General features: G+C 42.0%; 1 protein-coding gene across 3 annotated transcripts in view; it reads left to right on the forward strand.

The window, feature by feature from the left end:
- The window catches only part of ankle2 (ankyrin repeat and LEM domain containing 2), a 98,943-nt gene extending 73,454 nt beyond the window's left edge, over positions 1 to 25,489 (forward strand). Inside the window, exons 10-13 of one of the 3 annotated variants that reach the window (XM_059994640.1) lie at positions 955 to 1,148; positions 14,681 to 15,575; positions 18,075 to 18,236; positions 22,222 to 25,489. In XM_059994640.1, coding sequence (XP_059850623.1) covers positions 955 to 1,148; positions 14,681 to 15,575; positions 18,075 to 18,236; positions 22,222 to 22,450 — 1,480 coding nt within the window. In that variant the 3' untranslated portion in view covers positions 22,451 to 25,489. The remainder of the gene's footprint in view (positions 1 to 954; positions 1,149 to 14,680; positions 15,576 to 18,074; positions 18,237 to 22,221) is intronic. The other 2 variants (XM_059994641.1, XM_059994642.1) reach the window with 2 other exon arrangements.
- Positions 25,490 to 25,583: the final 94 nt, after the last annotated feature.

Consider the following 25,583-nt stretch of genomic DNA (forward strand, 5'->3'; position numbering starts at 1 on the left):
CGCCAACAACAGTGTATTCCATGCATTCACCACTCTCTAAGTAGAAAACTTGCCCCTCACATCTCCCTTGAACCTACCCACTCTCACCTTTAATGCATGCCCTCTGGTATTAGGTATTTCAACTCTGAGAAATAGATGCTTCTTATCTGCTCTATCTATGCCTCTCATAATCTTGTAAACCTTGATCAGATCTCCCCTCAGCCTCCACTGCTCCAGAAAAAACAACTAGCCTCTCATGATAGCACATGTTCTCTAATTCAGGCAGCATCCTGGTGAACCTCTTCTGCTCTTTCTCCAAAGCCTCAGCACCCTTCCTACAGTGAGATGACTAGAACTGTATGCAGTACTCCAGATGAGTTGTATAAAGTTGCAACATAACCTCTTGACTTTTGACTTATAAAAGCAAGCCTTCTTAACCACCTTGTCAATCCTTGGAGCCACTTTCAAGAAGCTATGAACCTGGACCCCAAGATCTCTCTGCTCAGCAACACTGTTAAGGGTCTTGCCCTTAATAGTGTACTGTCTCCTTGCATTTGCCCAACCAAGGTGCAACACCTCACATTTATCAGGATTAAACTCCATCTGCCATTTCTTTGCCAGCCTACTGCACTATCCAGGACTCCACCAATCTTGGTATCATCCACAAACTTACTAACCCACTCATCTACATTTTTATCCAGGTCATGTATATACATCACAAACATCGGAGGTCCCAGTATAGATTACTGTGGAAAACAACTGATTACAGACCTCCAGCTCAAATAAGTCCCTTCAACCACGGCCCTGTCTTCTATGCTTATAACTCATTTCTGTCTCCTTTATTGCCATTTAAATAACAGACAGTCAGCTACAGAAGGATATATATAAGGATATATTCTTTTTGAAAAAGTTTTAAAAATTCTTTCATGGTTCATTCTGTGAGCACATGTGCAATGCAGTAACTTCTCATTTCAGGGATTTAGCTCATGAAATGGGGCACCCATGGGCCGAATACTGGGAATTTCTTGGCTGTTTTATTGACCTTGCAACACCAGAAGGAATCAGAAAAGTTGAAGAATATTTGAGCAAAAAAGAATCGACTAGAAGATCTGAACAGGAGGGAGGAGACATCTATATCTGTAATAGATTCAAAAGTTCTCCATCAAGTGGTAAGTACCAAGATATATATTGCACAGCGAAAGAATCAACTTAGTGTTGTTTCTTAGGGTGATATGTTGACTATTTATCAATGGATCCTGGTTAGGAAACTCACCATACAACTCTAAATTAATTGAAGCTGGCACTTATTTGTCTTCCCACAAACAGTAACATAACTATATTCACCCTGGGCCAACAACTTTTAAAGGATGAATCCTTCTGTTCTCTTTGTACCCTTTATTTTTAATGCCAAAAAAGGGGATTGCCTGTTGGCCAGACGATCAATCCTCCTCCTCCCAGCACTTGGTGTGGGGATTCTTCGTTGTGATGGTGAATCTTTGAAGTTGTCACTACTTTTTATTTGAAACCTCTGCTTTTATATTCATTCCTTACCCGTTCAAATGTTGCATTTAAGTGTTATTGGGAATGGGTCATCTGACTGACCTTATTGGCTCTTGCCCGAGCCAGCATCCAATTATTGCCCTCTTCTGCAAGTGACAACTGGTAACTTATGGCTCTTTATGTCTGTTTGTTTTAAATCAGTTACCATACCAGTAATCGGCTTGAATCACTCAGCAGACACAGAGCCCACCATTCACAAACCTGCATAAACAAAAACACCTCACAAATAACTTATTATTTGGAAATAATCTCCTGTCCAACAGATTACCTGGAGCATTACGGTGTATACTTTAAAACACCAAAATCCAAGCAACTCCAGTTCACAAAATAGAGGGTGTAAAGCAGCTTCACAAAATGGCAGCCTCCATTCCTTTGACCTCATGACAAGAGCAAAGACAATTGGTCTGTCTGCTTTCACTGTTCTTGACCTATCCGAGTTTGACGTTTTCTTCCATATATTAATTCCTCCATAGTTTTAAAAGTTATACATTATTAATAGCCCAGTATGTTAGCTGGTAGCCACATGACATAGTTGTGTTCAGTGCATTAGAAGCTGCAGCAACATTGCATAGTGAGAGAGTAGCACACATTGTGATCAACTTGAATGCAGTGGGAATATCTCCAACCAACAGCCCAAGTTTAATCAGTTATGAATTGTTCAAGTAGGACAAAGAGAGAGCACAGTTCCTGTCCTTTAGAAGGTCAGCCAATCATTTAAAAACAGCACATCTCACATTGTCACTGCTGGTAAAAGCTTCAAAGCTCTGTCAGTGTGGATTATATGTGGTAAATCTGCACCAGAACTTCAAACTTTGGAGTAGAGAAACTGCAAATTTTTTTACTGTTATTATGACATGAACTGTAGGGCACTGAGGAGTGTGGTAGAACAAAGGGGTCTGAGAATACAGGTCCATAATTCATTGATAGTGGCAGCGCAGGTAGATGGGGTTGTAAAGAAAGCTTTTGGCACGTTGAACTTCATAAAGTATTGAGTACAGGAGATGGGATGTTACATTGAAGTTGAATAAGACATTGGTGAGGCCTAATTTGGAGTATTGTGTGTAGTTTTGGTCACCTACCCACAGGAAAAATGTAAATAAGGTTGAAAGGTTACAGAGAACATTTACAAGGTTGTTGCCCGGTCTGGAGGACCTGAGTTATAAGAAAAAATTAAATGGGTTAGAACTTTATTCTTTAGGATGTAGAGGATTGGGGGGAGATTTGATAGAGCTATACAAAATTATATGGGTAGATAGGGTAAATGCAAGCAGGCTTTTTCCGCTGATGTTGGGTGTGCTACAATTCGAGGTAATGGGTTAAGGGTGAAAAGTTTAAGGAGAAAACGTAGTCAGGCTTTTTCCCAGGGCTGAAATGACTGGCATGAGAGGGCATAGTTTTAAGGTGCTTGGAAGTAGGTACAGAGGAGATGTCAGGGGTAAGTTTTTTACGCAGAGAGTGGTGAGTGCATGGAATGGGCTGCCGGTGATGGTGGTGGAGGGGGAAGCAATCAGGTCTTTTAAGAGACTCCTGTGCAAGTATATAGAGTTCAGAAAAATAGAGGGCTGTGGGTAACCCTGGGTAATTTATCACTAAGGACATGTTCGGCACAACTTTGTGAGCTGAAGGGCCTGTATTGTGCTGTAGGATTTCTATGTTTCTATTAGATCATGAGGGGAAACTTGCTCATTCAGAGGGTTATGAGGGTGAGCTCAGTTTCAACGTTTAAGAGAAGTTTGGGTGCTTACTTGGAGGGAGGGGTATGGAGGGCTATGGTTCTGCTCCAGGTTGATGAGAGTGGGCAGTCTAAATGATTCAACATGGACTAGGTGGGCTGAGGAGCTTGTTTCTCTGCTGTGCTTTTCTATGACTCTGAATAGTGTATGTGGGGAAGTGGCAAAGATGTTTGGCTAATACTGTGTCCCCAGTGTCAGCCTTAATTCTACATTAGCTGATTTAATTTTACTACATTACGCTAATGCTCTTTGTAATCCCCAGTGCAGATTATAAAATTGTAAATGATATAATCCCCATCTCATTAGCTATTTGTATTGCAATACTCAAATGTTCCAATTGCTCAGAATATGCAAAAGGTTGTTCTCATGATAAACAGCCCTTTGTTTAAATTTCAAATCTTGTGCAACCAATCTTTTCACCATTGCTTTAAAATTCCATGCATCACTCTGATTACTGACAGCCCAACAGTGGAGCTGGGGTTGAATTATTGGCATGGACTGAGGATTGGTTATTGGTCAAAGAACAGACGGGCTGTGACGAGTAGTGTATAGGGAAATGGGTGCTTGGAAAGCAGTAATTAACAGTCTATACTAGTGATTTGGCTGATGCTACTCACTGTTCTATCTCCAAACACAAAGTTTTGTCGCTTGGCATTTTAAGTAAACAGTAAGTTGGATTAAACTTTGCTTTTGCAGGAGAAACCAGAGAATGGTGGTAGCTGGTTGCCTCTCTGACTGGAGGCCTGTGACTAATGCAGTGCTGGGTCTGTTGTTTGTCATCAGTATCTGGATCTGGATGATAATGTCCTTAAGTGGATCAGCAAATTTGCAGATGACGCCAAGATTGGGGGTGTCAGTGGACAATGAGGAAGACTTGCAGCAGGATCTGGACCAGCTGGAAAAATGGACTGAAAAATTGCAGATGGAATTTAGTGCAAGGTGTTGCACTTTGGTAGCACCAACCATGGTGGGGTTTACACAGTGAACGGCAGGGCACTGAAGAGTGTGGTAGAACAGAATAGGATCATAAATAAAGTTTCATAAATCAATGTATTGAGTACAGGAGATGGGATGTTATGTTGAAGTTGTAGAAGACATTGATGAGGCCTAATTTGGAGTATCGTGTTCAGTTTTGGTCACCTAACTACAGGAAAGATGTAAACAAGGTTGAAAGACAGAAAGTTTGCAAGGTTGTTGCTGGGTCTGGAGGACTTGATAGACCAAAGGGCCTGTTTCTGTGCAGTACTTTTCTATGACTAAGAGATTCTTCAGAAGCTGGAAATCTTGAGCAACACGCAGAAAATGCTGCAGGAATCTCAGCAATTCAGGTAGAGTCTCAGCCAGAAACTGTGAATGTTCATTTCCCTCCATGGATGCTGCCTGACCTGCTGAGTTCCTGCAGCATTTTGATTGTGTTGTGCCAATTACTTGTTTTCCCTACCTACAATCAAGATCAGATTGAGGAGGACAGAAAGAAGTTTCAAAGGGATACAGATACAGTAAGAAAATGTGACTTAATGCAAAAAATGGAAAGGTAGGAGAGTATTTTTTAAAAATTAGTCATCAAAGGAATTTGAATGTTTTCGTAGACCAGTCATTGAACACCAACCTGCAGATACAGCGAGTGATTAGAAGGTAAAGGGGCAGTATGTAGCTTAACGGTTAGCATAATGCTTAACTCTTACTATCTGACTATGTTTTTCATTTTTCGTAACTATATGTGCTGTGTGTGTCTGTTGGTACTGTGCTTTGCAACTTGGCCCTGGAGGAGCACTCTTTTGTATCCATGGGTAGGGCTGAATGACAGTTACACTTGAACTATAGTGCCAGCAGCCCATATTCATTCCCTGCCGCTGTCTGAGTTTGAACGTTCCCTCTGTGACCTTGTGGGTTTCCTCTGGGTGCTCCAGTTGGCACGCACATTCCAAATGCGCACAGGTCAGGGTTAGTAAGTTGTGGGCATGCTATGTCGCTGCCGGAAGTGTGGCGCCACCTGCGGGCTGCCCCAGCATACCCTCAGACTGTGTTGGTCTTTGATGCAACCGGTGCATCTCACAGCACAGTTCATTGTACATATAAAGGTCATCTTTATCTTCATTACTGAAATGAAGTTGTTTTACTGCATTTATATAGAGCCTTGGTGAGATTGCACTGATCTCCTTACCTAAAATTGGCATAGAGGGTAGCAGCAATGGTTTCTCAGGCTAACCCTAGGGGCTGGTAGATTTGTTATAAAATCATAAGAACATAAGATTTAGGATCAGAATTAGGCCATTTGCCTGCTCTGCCATTTCATCATGTCTGATCCATTATTCCTCTGGGCCTCATTCCCTTGCCTTCTCCCTGTATGTCTTCATGCCCTGACCAGTCAAGCACCTGTCAACCTCTGCCTTAATATCCCCAATGACTTGGCCTCCACAACTGCTTTTGACATCAAATTCCACAGATTCACCACTCTCTGGCTGAAGAAATTCCTTCTCATCTCTGTTCTAAAAGGATACCCTTCTATGAGGAGAAGTTGCTAACAAGATGAATATTATATCATTCATGCTACAGCAGAGAAACTGAATAAGGCCTCTCAGCCCCATTCTTCTGTCTTCTTCGCTTAACCTTTGACACTCTGACTAATCAAGATCCTATCAGCCTCCAGTTTAAATATACCCAATGACCTGGCTTCCACAGCCGTCCGTGCCAATGAATTCCATGGATTCACCACCCTCTGGCTAAAGCAATTCCTCCTCATCTCTGTTCTAAAGAAATGCCCTTGTATTCTCAGGTTGTGCCCTCTGTGTCCTAGACTTCCCCACAATTGGAAATACCCTCTCTATGTCCACTCTATTTGTGGGTAGGTTTCAATGAGACTGTCTCCGTTTAAAAGAATGAGAGTCGATCTCATTGAAAGTTATAAAATTATTACTAGCTGGATACCGAGCAGATGCTTCCTCTGTTTTGGGAGTCTGTAATTAGTCCTACAGCCTCATAATGCCACTCTGGTAATGTAAGATTCCTTCCAGTGAAATGTGAAGAATCTACCACCCCCAAACGGCTGTGAAGGTCAACTTGTGTAGAATCACAGCTCAGTTACAGGCCCTTCCAGGCCAACAAGCACGCACCACCAATTACCTACTAACAGACAAGAAAAGCTGCAGATGCTGGAAATCTGAGCAACGCACACAGAATGCTGGAGGAACTCAGCAAGCCGGGCAGCATCTATAGAAATCATTCAACATTTCTGGCTGAGACCCTTGAGCAGGACTAACATACTACTGACATACAAAACAGCAAGTCCACACCACCAATTATCCTAATAACATACAAACAACAAGTCCACACCACCAATTATTCTAACATACAAGCCTCAAACCCACACCACTAATTATCCTAGTAACATACAAGCAACAAGCCCACACCACCAATTATCCTAACATACAAGCAACAAACCCACACCACCAATTATCCTAACATACAAGCCTCAAACCCACACCACCAATTATCCTAGTAACATACAAGCAATAAGCCCACACCACCAATTATCCTAACATACAAGCAATAAGCCCACACCACCAATTATCCTAACATACAAGCAACAAGCCCACACCACCAATTATTCTAACATACAAGCAATAAGCCCACACCACCAATTATCCTAACATACAAGCAATAAGCCCACACCACCAATTATCCTAACATACAAGCAACAAGCCCACACCACCAATTATTCTAACATACAAGCAATAAGCCCACACCACCAATTATCCTAACATACAAGCAACAAGCCCACACCACCAATTATCCTAACATACAAGCAACAAACCCACACCACCAATTATCCTAACATACAAGCAACAAGCCCACACCACCAATTATCCTAACATACAAGCAACAAGCCCACACCACCAATTATCCTAACATACGAGCAACAAACCCACACCACCAATTATCCTAGTAACATACAAGCCTCAAACCCACACCACCAATTATCCTAGTAACATACAAGCAATAAGCCCACACCACCAATTATCCTAACATACAAGCAACAAGCCCACACCACCAATTATCCTAGTAACATACAAGCAATAAGCCCACACCACCAATTATCCTAACATACAAGCCTCAAACCCACACCACCAATTATCCTAACATACAAGCAACAAGCCCACATCACCAATTATCCTAACATACAAGCAACAAGCCCACACCACCAATTATCCTAACATACAAGCAACAAACCCACACCACCAATTATCCTAGTAACATACAAGCAATAAGCCCACACCACCAATTATCCTAACATACAAGCAACAAGCCCACACCACCAATTATTCTAACATACAAGCCTCAAACCCACACCACCAATTATTCTAACATACAAGCCTCAAACATACACCACCAATTATTCTAACATACAAGCCTCAAACCCACACCACCAATTATTCTAACATACAAGCCACAAACCCACACCACCAATTATTCTAACATACAAGCCTCAAACCCACACCACCAATTATTCTAACATACAAGCCTCAAACCCACACCACCAATTATTCTAACATACAAGCCTCAAACCCACACCACCAATTATACTAACATACAAGCCTCAAACCCACACCACCAATTATACTAACATACAAGCCTCAAACCCACACCACCAATTATTCTAACATACAAGCAACAAGCCCACACCACCAATTATTCCTACATACAAGCCTCAAGCCCACACCACCAATTATTCTAACATACAAGCCTCAAACCCACACCACCAATTATTCTAACATACAAGCCTCAAGCCCACACCACCAATTATCCTAACATACAAGCAACAAACCCACACCACCAATTATTCCTACATACAAGCAACAAGCCCACACCACCAATTATTCTAACATACAAGCAACAAGCCCACACCACCAATTATTCTAACATACAAGCCTCAAACCCACACCACCAATTATTCCTACATACAAGCCTCAAGCCCACACCACCAATTATCCTAACATACAAGCAACAAACCCACACCACCAATTATTCCTACATACAAGCAACAAGCCCACACCACCAATTATCCTAACATACAAGCAACAAACCCACACCACCAATTATTCCTACATACAAGCAACAAGCCCACACCACCAATTATTCTAACATACAAGCAACAAACCCACACCACCAATTATTCCTACATACAAGCAACAAGCCCACACCACCATTTATTCTAACATACAAGCAACAAACCCACACCACCAATTATTCCTACATACAAGCAACAAGCCCACACCACCAATTATTCTAACATACAAGCAACAAGCCCACACCACCAATTATTCTAACATACAAGCCTCAAGCCCACACCACCAATTATTCTAACATACAAGCAACAAACCCACACCACCAATTATTCCTACATACAAGCAACAAGCCCACACCACCAATTATTCTAACATACAAGCCTCAAACCCACACCACCAATTATTCTAACATACAAGCAACAAGCCCACACCACCAATTATTCTAACATACAAGCCTCAAACCCACACCACCAATTATTCTAACATACAAGCCTCAAGCCCACATCACCAATTATTCTAACATACGAGCAACAAGCCCACACCACCAATTATTCTAACATACAAGCCTCAAACCCACACCACCAATTATTCTAACATACGAGCAACAAGCCCACACCACCAATTGTTCTAACATACAAGCCTCAAACCCACACCACCAATTATTCTAACATACAAACCTCAAACCCACACCACCAATTATTCTAACATACAAGCCTCAAACCCACACCACCAATTATCCTAACATACAAGCAACAAGCCCACACCACCAATTATTCTAACATACAAGCAATAAGCCCACACCACCAATTATCCTAACATACAAGCAATAAGCCCACACCACCAATTATCCTAACATACAAGCAACAAGCCCACACCACCAATTATTCTAACATACAAGCAATAAGCCCACACCACCAATTATCCTAACATACAAGCAACAAGCCCACACCACCAATTATCCTAACATACAAGCAACAAACCCACACCACCAATTATCCTAACATACAAGCAACAAGCCCACACCACCAATTATCCTAACATACAAGCAACAAGCCCACACCACCAATTATCCTAACATACGAGCAACAAACCCACACCACCAATTATCCTAGTAACATACAAGCCTCAAACCCACACCACCAATTATCCTAGTAACATACAAGCAATAAGCCCACACCACCAATTATCCTAACATACAAGCAACAAGCCCACACCACCAATTATCCTAACATACAAGCAACAAACCCACACCACCAATTATCCTAACATACAAGCAACAAGCCCACATCACCAATTATCCTAACATACAAGCAACAAGCCCACACCACCAATTATCCTAACATACAAGCAACAAACCCACACCACCAATTATCCTAGTAACATACAAGCAATAAGCCCACACCACCAATTATCCTAACATACAAGCAACAAGCCCACACCACCAATTATTCTAACATACAAGCCTCAAACCCACACCACCAATTATTCTAACATACAAGCCTCAAACATACACCACCAATTATTCTAACATACAAGCCTCAAACCCACACCACCAATTATTCTAACATACAAGCCACAAACCCACACCACCAATTATTCTAACATACAAGCCTCAAACCCACACCACCAATTATTCTAACATACAAGCCTCAAACCCACACCACCAATTATTCTAACATACAAGCCTCAAACCCACACCACCAATTATACTAACATACAAGCCTCAAACCCACACCACCAATTATACTAACATACAAGCCTCAAACATACACCACCAATTATTCTAACATACAAGCAACAAGCCCACACCACCAATTATTCCTACATACAAGCCTCAAGCCCACACCACCAATTATTCTAACATACAAGCCTCAAACCCACACCACCAATTATTCTAACATACAAGCCTCAAGCCCACACCACCAATTATCCTAACATACACGCAACAAACCCACACCACCAATTATTCCTACATACAAGCAACAAGCCCACACCACCAATTATTCTAACATACAAGCAACAAGCCCACACCACCAATTATTCTAACATACAAGCCTCAAACCCACACCACCAATTATTCCTACATACAAGCCTCAAGCCCACACCACCAATTATCCTAACATACAAGCAACAAACCCACACCACCAATTATTCCTACATACAAGCAACAAGCCCACACCACCAATTATCCTAACATACAAGCAACAAACCCACACCACCAATTATTCCTACATACAAGCAACAAGCCCACACCACCATTTATTCTAACATACAAGCAACAAACCCACACCACCAATTATTCCTACATACAAGCAACAAGCCCACACCACCAATTATTCTAACATACAAGCAACAAGCCCACACCACCAATTATTCTAACATACAAGCCTCAAGCCCACACCACCAATTATTCTAACATACAAGCAACAAACCCACACCACCAATTATTCCTACATACAAGCAACAAGCCCACACCACCAATTATTCTAACATACAAGCCTCAAACCCACACCACCAATTATTCTAACATACAAGCAACAAGCCCACACCACCAATTATTCTAACATACAAGCCTCAAACCCACACCACAAATTATTCTAACATACAAGCCTCAAGCCCACATCACCAATTATTCTAACATACGAGCAACAAGCCCACACCACCAATTATTCTAACATACAAGCCTCAAACCCACACCACCAATTATTCTAACATACGAGCAACAAGCCCACACCACCAATTGTTCTAACATACAAGCCTCAAACCCACACCACCAATTATTCTAACATACAAACCTCAAACCCACACCACCAATTATTCTAACATACAAGCCTCAAACCCACACCACCAATTATTCTAACATACAAGCCTCAAACCCACACCACCAATTATTCTAACATACAAGCCTCAAACCCACACCACCAATTATACTAACATACAAGCCTCAAACCCACACCACCAATTATTCTAACATACAAGCCTCAAACCCACACCACCAATTATCCTAGTAACATACAAGCAACAAGCCCACATCACCAATTACTCTAACATACAAGCAACAAGCCCACACCACCAATTATTCTAACATACAAGCAACAAGCCCACACCACCAATTATTCCTACATACAAGCCTCAAGCCCACACCACCAATTATTCTAACATACAAGCAACAAACCCACACCACCAATTATTCCTACATACAAGCAACAAGCCCACACCACCAATTATCCTAACATACAAGCAACAAGCCCACACCACCAATTATTCTAACATACAAGCAACAAGCCCACACCACCAATTATTCTAACATACAAGCCTCAAACCCACACCACCAATTATTCCTACATACAAGCCTCAAGCCCACACCACCAATTATCCTAACATACAAGCAACAAACCCACACCACCAATTATTCCTACATACAAGCAACAAGCCCACACCACCAATTATTCTAACATACAAGCAACAAGCCCACACCACCAATTATTCTAACATACAAGCCTCAAGCCCACACCACCAATTATTCTAACATACAAGCAACAAACCCACACCACCAATTATTCCTACATACAAGCAACAAGCCCACACCACCAATTATTCTAACATACAAGCAACAAACCCACACCACCAATTATTCCTACATACAAGCAACAAGCCCACACCACCAATTATTCTAACATACAAGCAACAAGCCCACACCACCAATTATTCTAACATACAAGCCTCAAGCCCACACCACCAATTATTCTAACATACAAGCAACAAGCCCACACCACCAATTATTCCTACATACAAGCCTCAAGCCCACACCACCAATTATTCTAACATACAAGCCTCAAACCCACACCACCAATTATCCTAGTAACATACAAGCAACAAGCCCACACCACCAATTATTCTAACATACAAGCAACGCCCACACCACCAATTATTCTAACATACAAGCCTCAAGCCCACATCACCAATTATTCTAACATACGAGCAACAAGCCCACACCACCAATTATTCTAACATACAAGCCTCAAACCCACACCACCAATTATTCTAACATACGAGCAACAAGCCCACACCACCAATTGTTCTAACATACAAGCCTCAAACCCACACCACCAATTATTCTAACATACAAGCCTCAAACCCACACCACCAATTATTCTAACATACAAGCCTCAAACCCACACCACCAATTATTCTAACATACAAGCCTCAAACCCACACCACCAATTATACTAACATACAAGCCTCAAACCCACACCACCAATTATTCTAACATACAAGCCTCAAACCCACACCACCAATTATCCTAGTAACATACAAGCAACAAGCCCACATCACCAATTACTCTAACATACAAGCAACAAGCCCACACCACCAATTATTCTAACATACAAGCAACAAGCCCACACCACCAATTATTCCTACATACAAGCCTCAAGCCCACACCACCAATTATTCTAACATACAAGCAACAAACCCACACCACCAATTATTCCTACATACAAGCAACAAGCCCACACCACCAATTATCCTAACATACAAGCAACAAGCCCACACCACCAATTATTCTAACATACAAGCAACAAGCCCACACCACCAATTATTCTAACATACAAGCCTCAAACCCACACCACCAATTATTCCTACATACAAGCCTCAAGCCCACACCACCAATTATCCTAACATACAAGCAACAAACCCACACCACCAATTATTCCTACATACAAGCAACAAGCCCACACCACCAATTATTCTAACATACAAGCAACAAGCCCACACCACCAATTATTCTAACATACAAGCCTCAAGCCCACACCACCAATTATTCTAACATACAAGCAACAAACCCACACCACCAATTATTCCTACATACAAGCAACAAGCCCACACCACCAATTATTCTAACATACAAGCAACAAACCCACACCACCAATTATTCCTACATACAAGCAACAAGCCCACACCACCAATTATTCTAACATACAAGCAACAAGCCCACACCACCAATTATTCTAACATACAAGCCTCAAGCCCACACCACCAATTATTCTAACATACAAGCAACAAGCCCACACCACCAATTATTCCTACATACAAGCCTCAAGCCCACACCACCAATTATTCTAACATACAAGCCTCAAACCCACACCACCAATTATCCTAGTAACATACAAGCAACAAGCCCACACCACCAATTATTCTAACATACAAGCAACAAGCCCACACCACCAATTATTCTAACATACAAGCCTCAAACCCACACCACCAATTATTCTAACATACAAGCCTCAAACCCACACCACCAATTATTCTAACATACAAGCTTCAAACCCACATCACCAATTATCCTAGTAACATACAAGCAACAAGCCCACACCACCAACTATTCTAACATACAAGCCTCAAACCCACACCACCAGTTATTCTAACATACAAGCAACAAGCCCACACCACCAATTATTCTAACATACAAGCCTCAAACCCACACCACCAATTATCCTAGTAACATACAAGCAACAAGCCCACACCACCAATTATTCTAACATACAAACAACAAGTCCACACCACCAATTATTCTAACATACAAGCCTCAAACCCACACCACCAATTATTCTAACATACAAGCCTCAAACCCACACCACCAATTATTCTAACATACAAGCCTCAAACCCACACCACCAATTATTCTAACATACAAGCCTCAAACCCACACCACCAATTATCCTAATAACATACTAACTCCTTGCATGTTTTTCTGGACAATAAGCAGATCACGGGATGTACGGGAAAAGTGAGCAGTCATGGATCTGATGAAAGACACAATGGGTTTGAAGGTTGAGTCGCGGAGTCTAACCCTGGTTTAGCTTTATTTGTCATGTGTACATTGAAACAGTGAAATGCTTCATTTTGCATTAACAACCAATGCACTTGGACCGCAAGTGTCGTCATGTTTCGACACTGACACAAAAGTGTTGTGGTAAGCATAACACTTTACAGTATTTGGTGACCCTGGTTCAATTCCCACTGCCTGTGAGGAGTTTGTATGTTCTCCTTGTGACCTAGTGGGTTTCCTCCAGGTGCTCTGGTTTCCGCCCACAGTTCAAAGACATACTGGTTGGTAGGTTAATTGATCATTGTAGGTTGTCCTGTGATTATGCTAGAATTGGGGGATTACTGTGCAGGGCAGCTCAAAGGGCAGCATCTCAATAAATAAATATCTTGTTCCTAACTCACTCAATGTTGAAAGGAACTTTTAAGTAATAATATTTTTAAACTACTCCAACTATTAAGGTAGCTGTATTGGGGAAATGCATTCAAATCCAATTTTTTTTCTCCTTAACGTAGGTAAAAGCAGTAAATACAGCAACTCTGTCTCTGTCGGTGCTTTTGTGGATAGTCTTGAAGAAATTAAAAATAGACAAAATGCTGCACTGAAAGTCAGCAAATCAGTCATTTTACCTGGGAATACCTTTGGTGCCATTGAAGAAAACGGGTGCCATATACTTCCTGTGCAGCGCACAACAGACATAATTGACTCCGTAGACAATCTAAGTAACCTCGACAAAGAGATTTTGCCAAATTTAAATGGAGTCTGTTCTCCTGGTGACGAAAAGCCTGAAGAACGATGTCCTCGTTCATACACCATCCCTGGGTCTGCAGGTGATCTCTTCCCCATTTCCAATCTCATGGCTGAATTTGAAAGACTTTCCCTGCTAGACGACAGAGAGAGAAACTCGCTTTCTGACAGGCTCATAGAATCTCCAGAGAGCCATGAGGTTGAAGTAATGGCAAAGCTGATGGAGGGTGACACTTCAGATCTGGGGTCTCAACAGGGTGCTGAGAGTGATGAGTTGATTGGAATGGGTTTGAGAAATGAGGATGCCTCATTACTCGAGGCGAGGCCAAGCCAGCAGCCTGTGGTTGAAGGTGGCAGCCAAGTCACGGACTCACTATCATTATGTACATCAAAGATTGCAGCTTTGAACCTTGAAAACAAGAGGAACTCCACACAGCACAGCAGCCTGCCCTGTAGGACAGTTCACTTGCCGTCTTTGACAAGGGAAGCCCCTGCACAGTTTTCAACACCGGAATCCCCTGCGGCTCAAATCAAACTCAACCAAAGGTACAATATGCAATTGGAAAACTTCTGCAGATGGCCAGAGGATAGACAGCAGCCGCTGCCAAGGCACAGTCCGGGGTATTTAAGGAAAGGAACTACCAAGGGGATATTTCTGTCTGGGTAAGGAACTCTATATTTTAATTAGTCTTGTTAGAGTGTTTCACCTACAATCCTTCTTACTCTTTGGTATTATATAACTTCCTTCTTTCATTTTTGCAAGGATTATAGCAATCTGGCACACTATTTCTCAGTTATTTATCCAGAATCCTAATGTGCGGTATACATTACCGCTCGCTCTACTGCCCGTTACGCCACTAGCATTTAGAGCAGCAGTGAAGGTCCTCCATTTCTGGTGGTGTTCAGAGCTTCCTTCATTATGTCAGTATCTTCCTCTTGGTTTTCATTGTTGTTGGTTGTGCAAGTCCTGGGTGGAGACTCAGGAATACCATCGGTCTCAGATAAAGAACGATCCTTCATTTCTGTATCTGAAACAATTTTGTTTGACCAGTCAGGGTTGTTAGTCCTGAGCTGAACTCAGAGGACCAGTGGACCACTCTTAGTCTGGCCTCTCCCTTTGACCTGTTTGGCCTGGGTGACCCTACCATGAACAAAAGCATGAAGCCTTGACTCCAGCCAGCATAGCTCTCGGGGTCATTGAGGCATGCAAGCCTCCAAACCACAATATTGTGGTTCCCTTGGAGGATATGTTGCTACTAATGTGTAATGTTCAACTGTTGGACTAAGTTTCGGGTTTCATTTCTTCCATGGCATAGAAATAGGCCCTTTGGCTCATTTAGTTCCATGAAGATTTCCTTTAAAAAAAAACAATGAAATTGTTCTAAATTTATAAGCATTTTGTTTCACTTAACTTTTTGACTCTGTAACACCTCTCACCTTCAGTGAAAAGCCATTTGTACCATATTGTATGACGTGTGCAGTCATGGTCTTTGACTGTGATTGTTCTTGGCAAATTTCTCTACAGAAGTGGTTTGCCATTGCCTCCTTCTGGGCCATCTCTTTCCAAGACGGGTGACCCCGGCCATTATCGACTGCTTATACGTCCATCCACCACCTACTTCCATGGCTTCGTATGACTCTGATTGGGGTTGGGGGGGGGCTAGCCAGTTGCTACACCTTGCCCAAGAGGGGCCTGCAGAGGGAAGGAGTGCCTTACACCTCCACCCTGTCACCTAATGAGTATCTTAAATATGATTAATGTAAATGCCTATGGCACCCCTGGCAGCACATCCCATGCAACTACCAAGAAAAGAACACCTACCTACCCATACACATTCCTCCAGTCACTTTTAAATTATGCCGCCTTGTATCAGTCTTGGGAGAAAGTCTCTGGCTCTCCAGTCGATCAGTGCTTCTTACCGCCTTGTAAACTTCAACCAAGTCATCTCTCCTCCTCCTTCGTACTAGCTCGCTCAGCCTGTCAGCCTTTAGTGGAAGATTATTTGAAGCATCTTGTTTGGGCAAAGTTTTCCTGTGTGGGGTGAGCGCATGATGCTAAAGTAATGAACTGTTCCCCTTCATGTTGATAATCCTGATTAAATCAAACATATCAAAAGCTGACATGATTGAAGGGGAGTGTTCTAGTTGGAGTTATGTGCCAACCTCGGTTCCATTGTTACAATGTTCAATGTCTGAATCCATTGTTTCAGTTACTGGAATCTATCTTGAAGATTGTTCATTTTGAATTGTTGGAATATTTCCTCAGGCATATTTATGATCTACATTCTTCTCATGTGAATTTTATCACCAAATATTGAATTGGATAAAAGCAAAATTTCAATTTTATTTTGCTGAGGTTCTCCTCCCCCTTTCAGCACTTGACCCGATCTGTGACATTAGATCTGAACCTAATAGACAGTGTGCTGGAGGACCTTAGCAGATCAGTCAATATCTGTGGGAGAAAAGGTATTGTCAGTGTTTCAGTGTTGAAACGCTGCACCTGGGTGACACGGTAGCATAGTGGTTAGCACGACGCTTTATAGTACAGGCGGCCCAGGTTCAATTCCCACCACTGCCTGTAAGGAGCTTATACATTCTCCCTGTGACTGTGTGTGTTCCCTCCGGGTGCTCTGGTTTCCTCCCACAGTCCAAAGACATACACCAGTTGGTAGGTTAATTGGTCTTTGTAAATTGTCCTGTGATTAGGCCAGGATTAAATCAGGGGATTGCTGAGCGGTGTAGCTCGAAGGGCCAGGAGGGATTATTCCACATTGTATCTTGATCTACAGTTGTCAGTTGGCATCATTCGGTCCGCTTTCATCTAATGCAGGACATTAGTCCAGTGATTGTTCATTGCTTCAGACTCCAGCATCTGCAGTTTCTTGTCTCCTGAATCTGACTGAGTTCCTCAGACAGGCCCCTACACTTTGGGATGGTTATAAGGAGGAAAATTAACCTGAATTCTACTTCCTGCTGTCATCAGATCTCACTCCAGGATACAGTGATATGCAGAATCAAAAAACTTCACTGACTGGTTGAGGCATAAAACTTCAACATGTTTGGAGAGAAGAAGATGAAATATAGCTTGAAGGAGGGAATACTGTAATAATATTCTTGCTTGTAAGTTTTTGTTTTATTTAAAGACTTTATTTTGTTCTTGAGGTGTCAACAACCTTCATTCCTCCATTCCAGAGATGAGCCAACTAAACTTGACAGTGATGTTCTGGCTGCACTGAATGGTGTTGTTATTGACCCACAGAAGTTCCCATGCCTACATCGATGGAAGAACCGAATGCAGTCGTACTCTGTATCAGAAATGCAGAGGTGAGTTTTGAAAGCAGAATTATTCACTTACACTCATAGCAGGTGTTAAATTTGTTTTATGGTATTGCTGTACCATGATGCTGGGGAATGAATGAATGGAAATGGAGCTGTGTTAAAATACCTTTACAGTTGAATAATTTGCTAACACTTGTTTAAATGCACTGAGGTTCAGTGGAAAGAAAATGTTTAGACCTGTAATAATCAGGGATATCATTGGCATAGGGCAGCACGGTAGTGTAGCCATTAGTGTAATGCGCCAGTTACCCTGGTTCAATCCTGCCACTTTCTATAAGGAGTTTATACACTACTATGCAAAAGTCTTGTATAACTAGGGTACTTAGCCTTCTGTACAGAACTGTATTTGTCAACGTGGAGCGGAGAGTTTTTAAATCTGGTGGGACCTAAGGATGTTGGGAATGGCAACGATGGAGGTGCTGCGGGAAGGGTGTGGGACCAGTGGCAGCGGAGTGCCAGGCGAGGGGTGGCCCTGTGCAGACACACCCCACCCTGAGGCAGCAGGCAAGGACTTGATTCCAAACCATCGATTTATTAATCATTACAGAGTGTCTCTCTGGTGCTTCCTGCTCCCTCTCCTCTCCCCTCCCCTTTTCGCAACCATGATTGCCCTCTCCTTGCCCCCTTCCCACTCTCAGTCCACAATAGAGACCCATAACGTCATTCACGTCATGGAATGTTTTTTTCCCTGCAGCAGTAGTACAGTGCATTATTAGCACCCATAAAATTACTGCAACTCTGCAAATCTCCTGGCACCCTAGCCATATACATGTGCCGAAGTCTTCTGCACAGTACTAAATGTTCTCCCTGTGACCTCGTGGGCTTCCCCCGGGTGCTCCAGTTTCATCCCACATTCCAAAGACGTATGGGTTAGTAGGGTGTACTTGGTCACAGAGTTGTGATTGGGCAGCGTGAGCTTGTTGGGTTGGAAGGACATGATACTGCGCTGTGTATCTAAATTTTTTAAAGTTCTCAGTAGCAGAAGGATCTTATAGTGACCACTTATAGAATATTAATATTAATTAAAATGCATCTTGTTCTTGGGATGTGGGTGAGCCCAGCAACTTACTACTAGCTTTTATGTGGAGGTGAACTCTGTGCATTATTTCAGTATTTATTGAGTACAGTGTGGAATAAGCCCTTCTGGCCCTTTGAGTCATACTGCCCCAATTTAACTGAAGCCTAATCATGGGACAATTTACAATGACCAAACCTACCAACTGATACATCTTTGGGCTGTGGGAGGAAACCAGGGCACCTGGAAGAAACCCATGTGGTCACAGGGAGAACATACAAACTCCTTACAGGCAATAGACAATAGGTGCAGAAGTAGACCATTCAGCCCTTCGAGCCTGCACTGCCATTTTGAGATCATGGCTGATCATCTACTATCAATAGCCGGTTCCTGCCTTGTCCCTATATCCCTTGATTCCCCTATCCGTAAGATACCTATTTAGCTCCTTCTTGAAAGCATCCAGAGAACTGGCCTCCACTACCTTCCGAGGCAGTGCATTCCAGACCCCCACAACTCTCTGGGAGAAGTTTTTCCTTGACTCTGTCCTAAATGACCTACCCCTTATTCTCAAACCATGCCCTCTGGTACTGGACTCTCCCAGGATCTGGAACATATTTCCTGCCTCTATCTTGTCCAATCCCTTAATAATCTTATGTTTCAATCAGATCTCCTCTCAATCTCCTTAATTCCAGCGTGTACAAGCCCTGTCTCTCTAACCTCTCTGCGTAAAACAGTCCAAACATCCCAGGAATTAACCTCGTGAACCTACGCTGCACTTCCTCTACAGCCAGGATGTCCTTCCTTAACCCTGGAGACCAAAACTGTACACAATACTCCAGGTGTGATACCAGGGCTCTGTACAAATGCAAGAGGATTTCCTTGCTCTTGTACTCAATTTCCTTTGTAATAAAGACCAACATTCCATTAGCCTTCTTCACTGCCTGCTGCACTTGCTCATTCACCTTCAGTGACTGATGAACAAGGACTCCTAGATCTCTTTGTATTTCTCTCTTACCTAACTCTACACCGTTCAGATAATAATCTGCCTTCCTGTTCTTACTCCCAAAGTGGATAACCTCACACTTATTCACATTAAACGTCATCTGCCATGTATCTGCTCACTCACCCAGCCTATCCAAGTCACCCTGAATTCTCCTAACATCCTCATCACATGTCACACTGCCACCCAGCTTAGTATCATCAGCAAATTTGCTGATGTTATTCTCAATGCCTTCATCTAAATCGTTGACGTAAATTGTAAACAGCTGTGGTCCCAATACCGAGCCCTGTGGCACCCCACTAGTCACCACCTGCCATTCCAAGAAACACACATTCACCGCTACCCTTTGCTTTCTATCTGCCAACCAGTTTTCTATCCATGTCAATGTCTTCCCCCCGATGCCCTGAGCATCACCACCAATCTCCTATGTGGGACCTTATCAGCGGCGGAAATTGAACCTATATTGCCTGTACTGTAAAGCGTTGGCCTTTAGTAGGATATTATAAACCAACTACACAATATGGGTCTGTTGCTGAGTGAACTCCAGGCAAGATGTGGTGGGGTTGGGGAAGAGCCCTCACTGCTGAGTGGCAGTGTTCGGTGAAGTGTTTTAAATTTTATTATCTGACATCCTTCATGGTCTTTTATATTCTACTGGTATTGCTGTCCCACAAGTGGTCAGATTTACTAAATTCCATTTTATTTCTTGTCATGGGGCAATTTTCAAACTGAACTTCAGATATTTTTCCAGTACTACAATGTCATTTCTCGTAACGCATGAACTTTCCCAGAGCAACACACACACACAAAATGCTGCAGGAACACAGCAGGTCAGCAGTATCCATAGAAATTAATAAACAATCAGCGTTTCGACTGCAAATACCCTTTCAAAGCAACACACAAAATGCTGGAGGAACTCACTAGGTCAGACAGCATCTATGGAGAGGAATAAACAGTTGGTGTTTCAGGCTGAGACCCTTCATCGGGACTGAAAAGGAAAGGGGAAGATGACAGAATGAGAAGGTGGAGGGGAAGGAGGTGTAGCTAGGTGGGTGGGGGAGGAGCGATGAAGTAAGAAGCTGAGAAGCGGTAGGTGGAGAAGGTCAGGGGTTGGAGAGGAGGAATCTGATAGGAGAGTGGACCATAGGAGAAGGGGAAGGAGGAGGGGACACTGGATGGCGATAGGTAGCTGAGAAGAGAAAAGAGGCCAGAATGGGGAATTGAAGAAATTGAAGGTGGTGGGGGCAGGGGGGATGAAAATAATTTTCACTTAAAGGAGAAATTAACTTTCATGCTATCAGGTTGGAGTTAACTCAGATGGAATATGGTACCACAACCTTTATTTTTAAACATTACAGAGCTTCAAAGTATTTACATTGTCAGTGTTTTTTTAAAAGTTGTAATAAACACAGAATGAAAGTCGGTAGCTCATTCGTTAATAAACCGCTGGCCCAGTGAACAATGATACTTAAAAAAAACATTTAAAGTGCTGCGCAGTTTCAGGCAGTGTTTAAAAAATCATACTCAGAGTAATGCAAATGTAAAAAAAAGTATTAGCAGGAACATTGGTTACAAGCAAACTATGTCATTGGACCCCTTCTGGTAATGATTAAAGCAGTCAGTGAAGAGTACCGGTTTTTATATTAATTTACACACATTGTTGGTCAGCACAATGGTAAGCTTTTGTATTTTAGACAAAGGTGGCTTATTTCCTTATACTAATGCATTGTTGACCAAAGCTCCCTATAGTTAGCACCTTGCAGTTCTGGTTACAATTGTTCTGTTTTTTTAAAACAAAAATTGTAACTGTGATCCTTAAAGTTAGTTGTCTTTTGTGGTTTGTGTGAGGGAGAAATTGAGATTAATCAGCAAGATGGTGTTAAGATGGGCAAAAGGACAAAATAAATGTATGTGCTATTGTTTTTTTTATATAAACTTTGCGTTTGTTTCTGCAGTTGGCCAAGCCCTTCTCTCAAAGGGAAACTGAAAGTACAGTCCAACATGCCAAGTTCTCCGTGCAGTCCTGGCACCTCTGTCCTTGGGAGACCTAGTCCACAAGGCTATAGTCCTGGAAGGTTTGAGAGCTCCCCTTACACTGAGTTTGGAAGCCCAGGGCGCTATAGTCCAGCATATGCAAGCCATGTCCAAGTGCAGCAGCTTCTGCACTTCCATGAACCTTCTTAGTGCTCACATTTAGGGTTGTGATACTGTTACTTTGCCCCACTTTAGAGGGGGAATTCAGTTTTATATTTAAAATAAATTGTAGTTTCCTAAATATGTATACAATGTACTGTACAATGGATACTGTGTGCTGTTTGATTCTGTTGATGTGAACCAATTTTACATTTATTTTCTCTCTGCAATGCCTCGTTCAGTTGTACAATTAATATTACTTCTGATTTCTCCTGCCTTCTGTTCATCCAGAAATTTATATGTTTTAACTTTTTAAACTTCATTTCAATGAAATTCTGTCTCATATGTAGACTTTACCAAAAGAAGCCCGGACTGTGGGGGGTTAGTGGAAGGTTGGGGTGGTAGAGGACTTTGGAAGCAGACCAGCTCTAGGGATTAAAATTCAACGTTATTCTAACCCAGCAACAAGACTGATGATATGTCAGTAATGTTTTTCATTATGATTTCTGTGAAATTTCTGTAAAAGTCCATTGATCTGAGAATAGTAGGAAGGAGGCCACTGTTATTGTTATTGTTGAGAAATATATATGTGGATTGTTCATGTTTTAAAAACAACTTGTACTGTAAGTGAAGTTCGTAAGTCAGGTGCTACAATGATTACAAAAAAAAGGGTACAGGATGCTCCTAGTAGGAGAATAAAGACAAATAACTTGTGTATAAACGATGAATCTGTTTTTTGGCACCTTGATTGCATTGGCCATAAGGTATTCTTGATAGGGTTAAATGAAATTATTTATGTTGTAGGAAAATTGTATCAATGGCTTTTGCAAGCTTTTTAGTGCCTTTACTGGGGGAAACATTCATTTTAACAGCTGTGAACTAGCTTTACAGTTAGTTGCCTTTAATGTAATTAAATCAGCATGTAGAATATGCAAGTACAGGTTTTTGGTGGCTGTTTAGTTGATGGATACCAGCAAATGTCAAATCCATGTCGTCCTGCAGACACATAGGGAGCACTGTTCACTCTGGAAGTAATTTTCTAAATCCCGGGACAAAGTGCGTTTTGCACCACCACATCTCGGATCACTTGTTCAAGGTTCGTGTAAGTATGTGAACATACATGGTCTTAATAACTCTGGCCCTTCCCACAGCACATCTGGGATATTTATGGTACGTCTATTGCATCAATGTGAAACGATAAGCCTCTGAGAAAAGAATAAATTAAAAAATGAAAGCTAATTGTTTGTGTTTCTGCACATTTTGAGGCTTTGAGTGATGTTTTGAAAAGTCTTAATGTGCAAATGGAGCACGCGGCCTTGTTTCATTCTGCTAATTGGTGGTGAATGTTTCCATTGTCCTGATGTGGCTTGCACTGCGTAACTGAAGTGCAAACAACGTTAGTGTTGTGCCTGTTAAATTCCCACTTGTGATGCTCTCAAGATCAAAGTACCACTCTTCCCAGCTGGAGGTTCTTAACCCTCTTAATTTCATTGGGTGAAAACGTGATATTTGTAAAGGAACCTAAGTAGATAATGAATTTAATGTACAAATAATCCCTTTACTTTTACTTAAATAAACCTGTTAAATGGGGACAAGAATGTTCTGTGCTGCAGAGGTGTCTGTTTCCTTTGTTTGAACTTCAATATGTGGCGTGGTAGCCACCTTGCTCTGACAGTGGCCACCCACCAAGCCACAGTCCTGGCCTCCACTTAACAGCAAAGATTGCCTAATTACAGAGCTTATCTTATGAGGGTAATGGATAGGTCTGAAAGGTGAGATTCCACACATCAAGGGGTCTGTCAGCAATCGATTTTTATTTGCTAGTTTTAACAAATAGATTTATTTTTTGTGCATTTATTATCTTAGTTTTTAGCATGATCTTAGGATCAGAATTGGGTTTAATGTCACTGGCATATATCATGAAATTTGGGCAGCAGTACAATACATAATAGAACAAAATTGCAGTGTGTATGTATAAAATAAGTAGTGTGAAAATAAAAAAGTAGTGAGGTATGTTCATGAGTTCAATGTCCATTCAGAAAACAGATGGCAGAAAGGAAAGAAACTGTTCCTGAATCACTTGAGTGGGTGTCTTCAGGCTTCTGTACCTCCTCCCTGATGAGAAGAGGCCATGGCCTGGGTGGTGGAGGTCCTTGTTGATGGATGTCACCTTTTTGAGGCATCGCTCCTTGAAGATAAGTTGAGTGAGCTAGGGCATTTTCTCAATGGAGAACAGGAAGTTGAAAGGTGACTTGATAGAAGAGTAGATCAAGTGGACAACCAGGGATTTTTTTCCCAGAGAGGATATGGTTAATACAAAAGGGTATAATTGATTGGAGGAAAGTATAGGGGAATGTTTGAGGTAGGGTTGTTTTACACAGAAGGTGGCGGGTGTGTGGTACACTTTGCCAGGTGTAAGATATGTTAGGGACACTAAAGAGATTTAGATAGGTACATTGATGAACAAAAAGTAGAGGGCTATGTGGGAGGTAAGCATTAGATTGAACTTGGAGTGGGTTAGACTAGGCACAACATCATGGGCTGAAGGGCCTGTATTGCACTATCTTCCAAATACAAGCTGCCTGGTTTAAGAGAGTATGGATTATGATCAGAGATTTAAGGGAGCTAGGGCTTTACTCTTTGGAGAGGAGGAGGAGGATGAGGAGACATGATAGAGGTGTACAAGATATTAAGAGGAATAGACAGAGTGGACAGCCAGCGCCTCTTCCCCAGGGCACCACTGCTCAGTACAAGAGGACATGGCTTTAAGTTAAGGGTCAGAAAGTTCAAGAGGGATATTAGAGGAAGGTTTTTCACTCAGAGTGGTTGGTGCATGGAATGCACTGTCTGAGTCAGTGGTGGAGGCAGACACACTAAGTTTAAGAGACTACTAGACAAGTATATGGAGGAATTTAAGGTGGGGGTTATATGGGAGGCAGGGTTTGATGGTCAGCACAACATTTTGGGCCAAAGGGCCTGTAATGTGCTGTACTATTCTATGTTCTAAATTACATTTGGACAGGTACATGATGGGAAAGGTTTTGATGATATGAGCCAAATTGGAACAGCTGAGGAAGGTATCTTGGTCAGTGTGGATCAGGTGGCTGGAAGGGCTTGTTTCTGTGTTGTGCAACTGAATCCACTAAAAATTACTAGTTGCTCAGTCAAATGTCTTGTAAATATA

The sequence above is a fragment of the Hypanus sabinus genome, chromosome 18 (genome assembly GCF_030144855.1).
Source record: "Hypanus sabinus isolate sHypSab1 chromosome 18, sHypSab1.hap1, whole genome shotgun sequence".
Classification (NCBI taxonomy): Eukaryota; Metazoa; Chordata; class Chondrichthyes; order Myliobatiformes; family Dasyatidae; genus Hypanus; species Hypanus sabinus.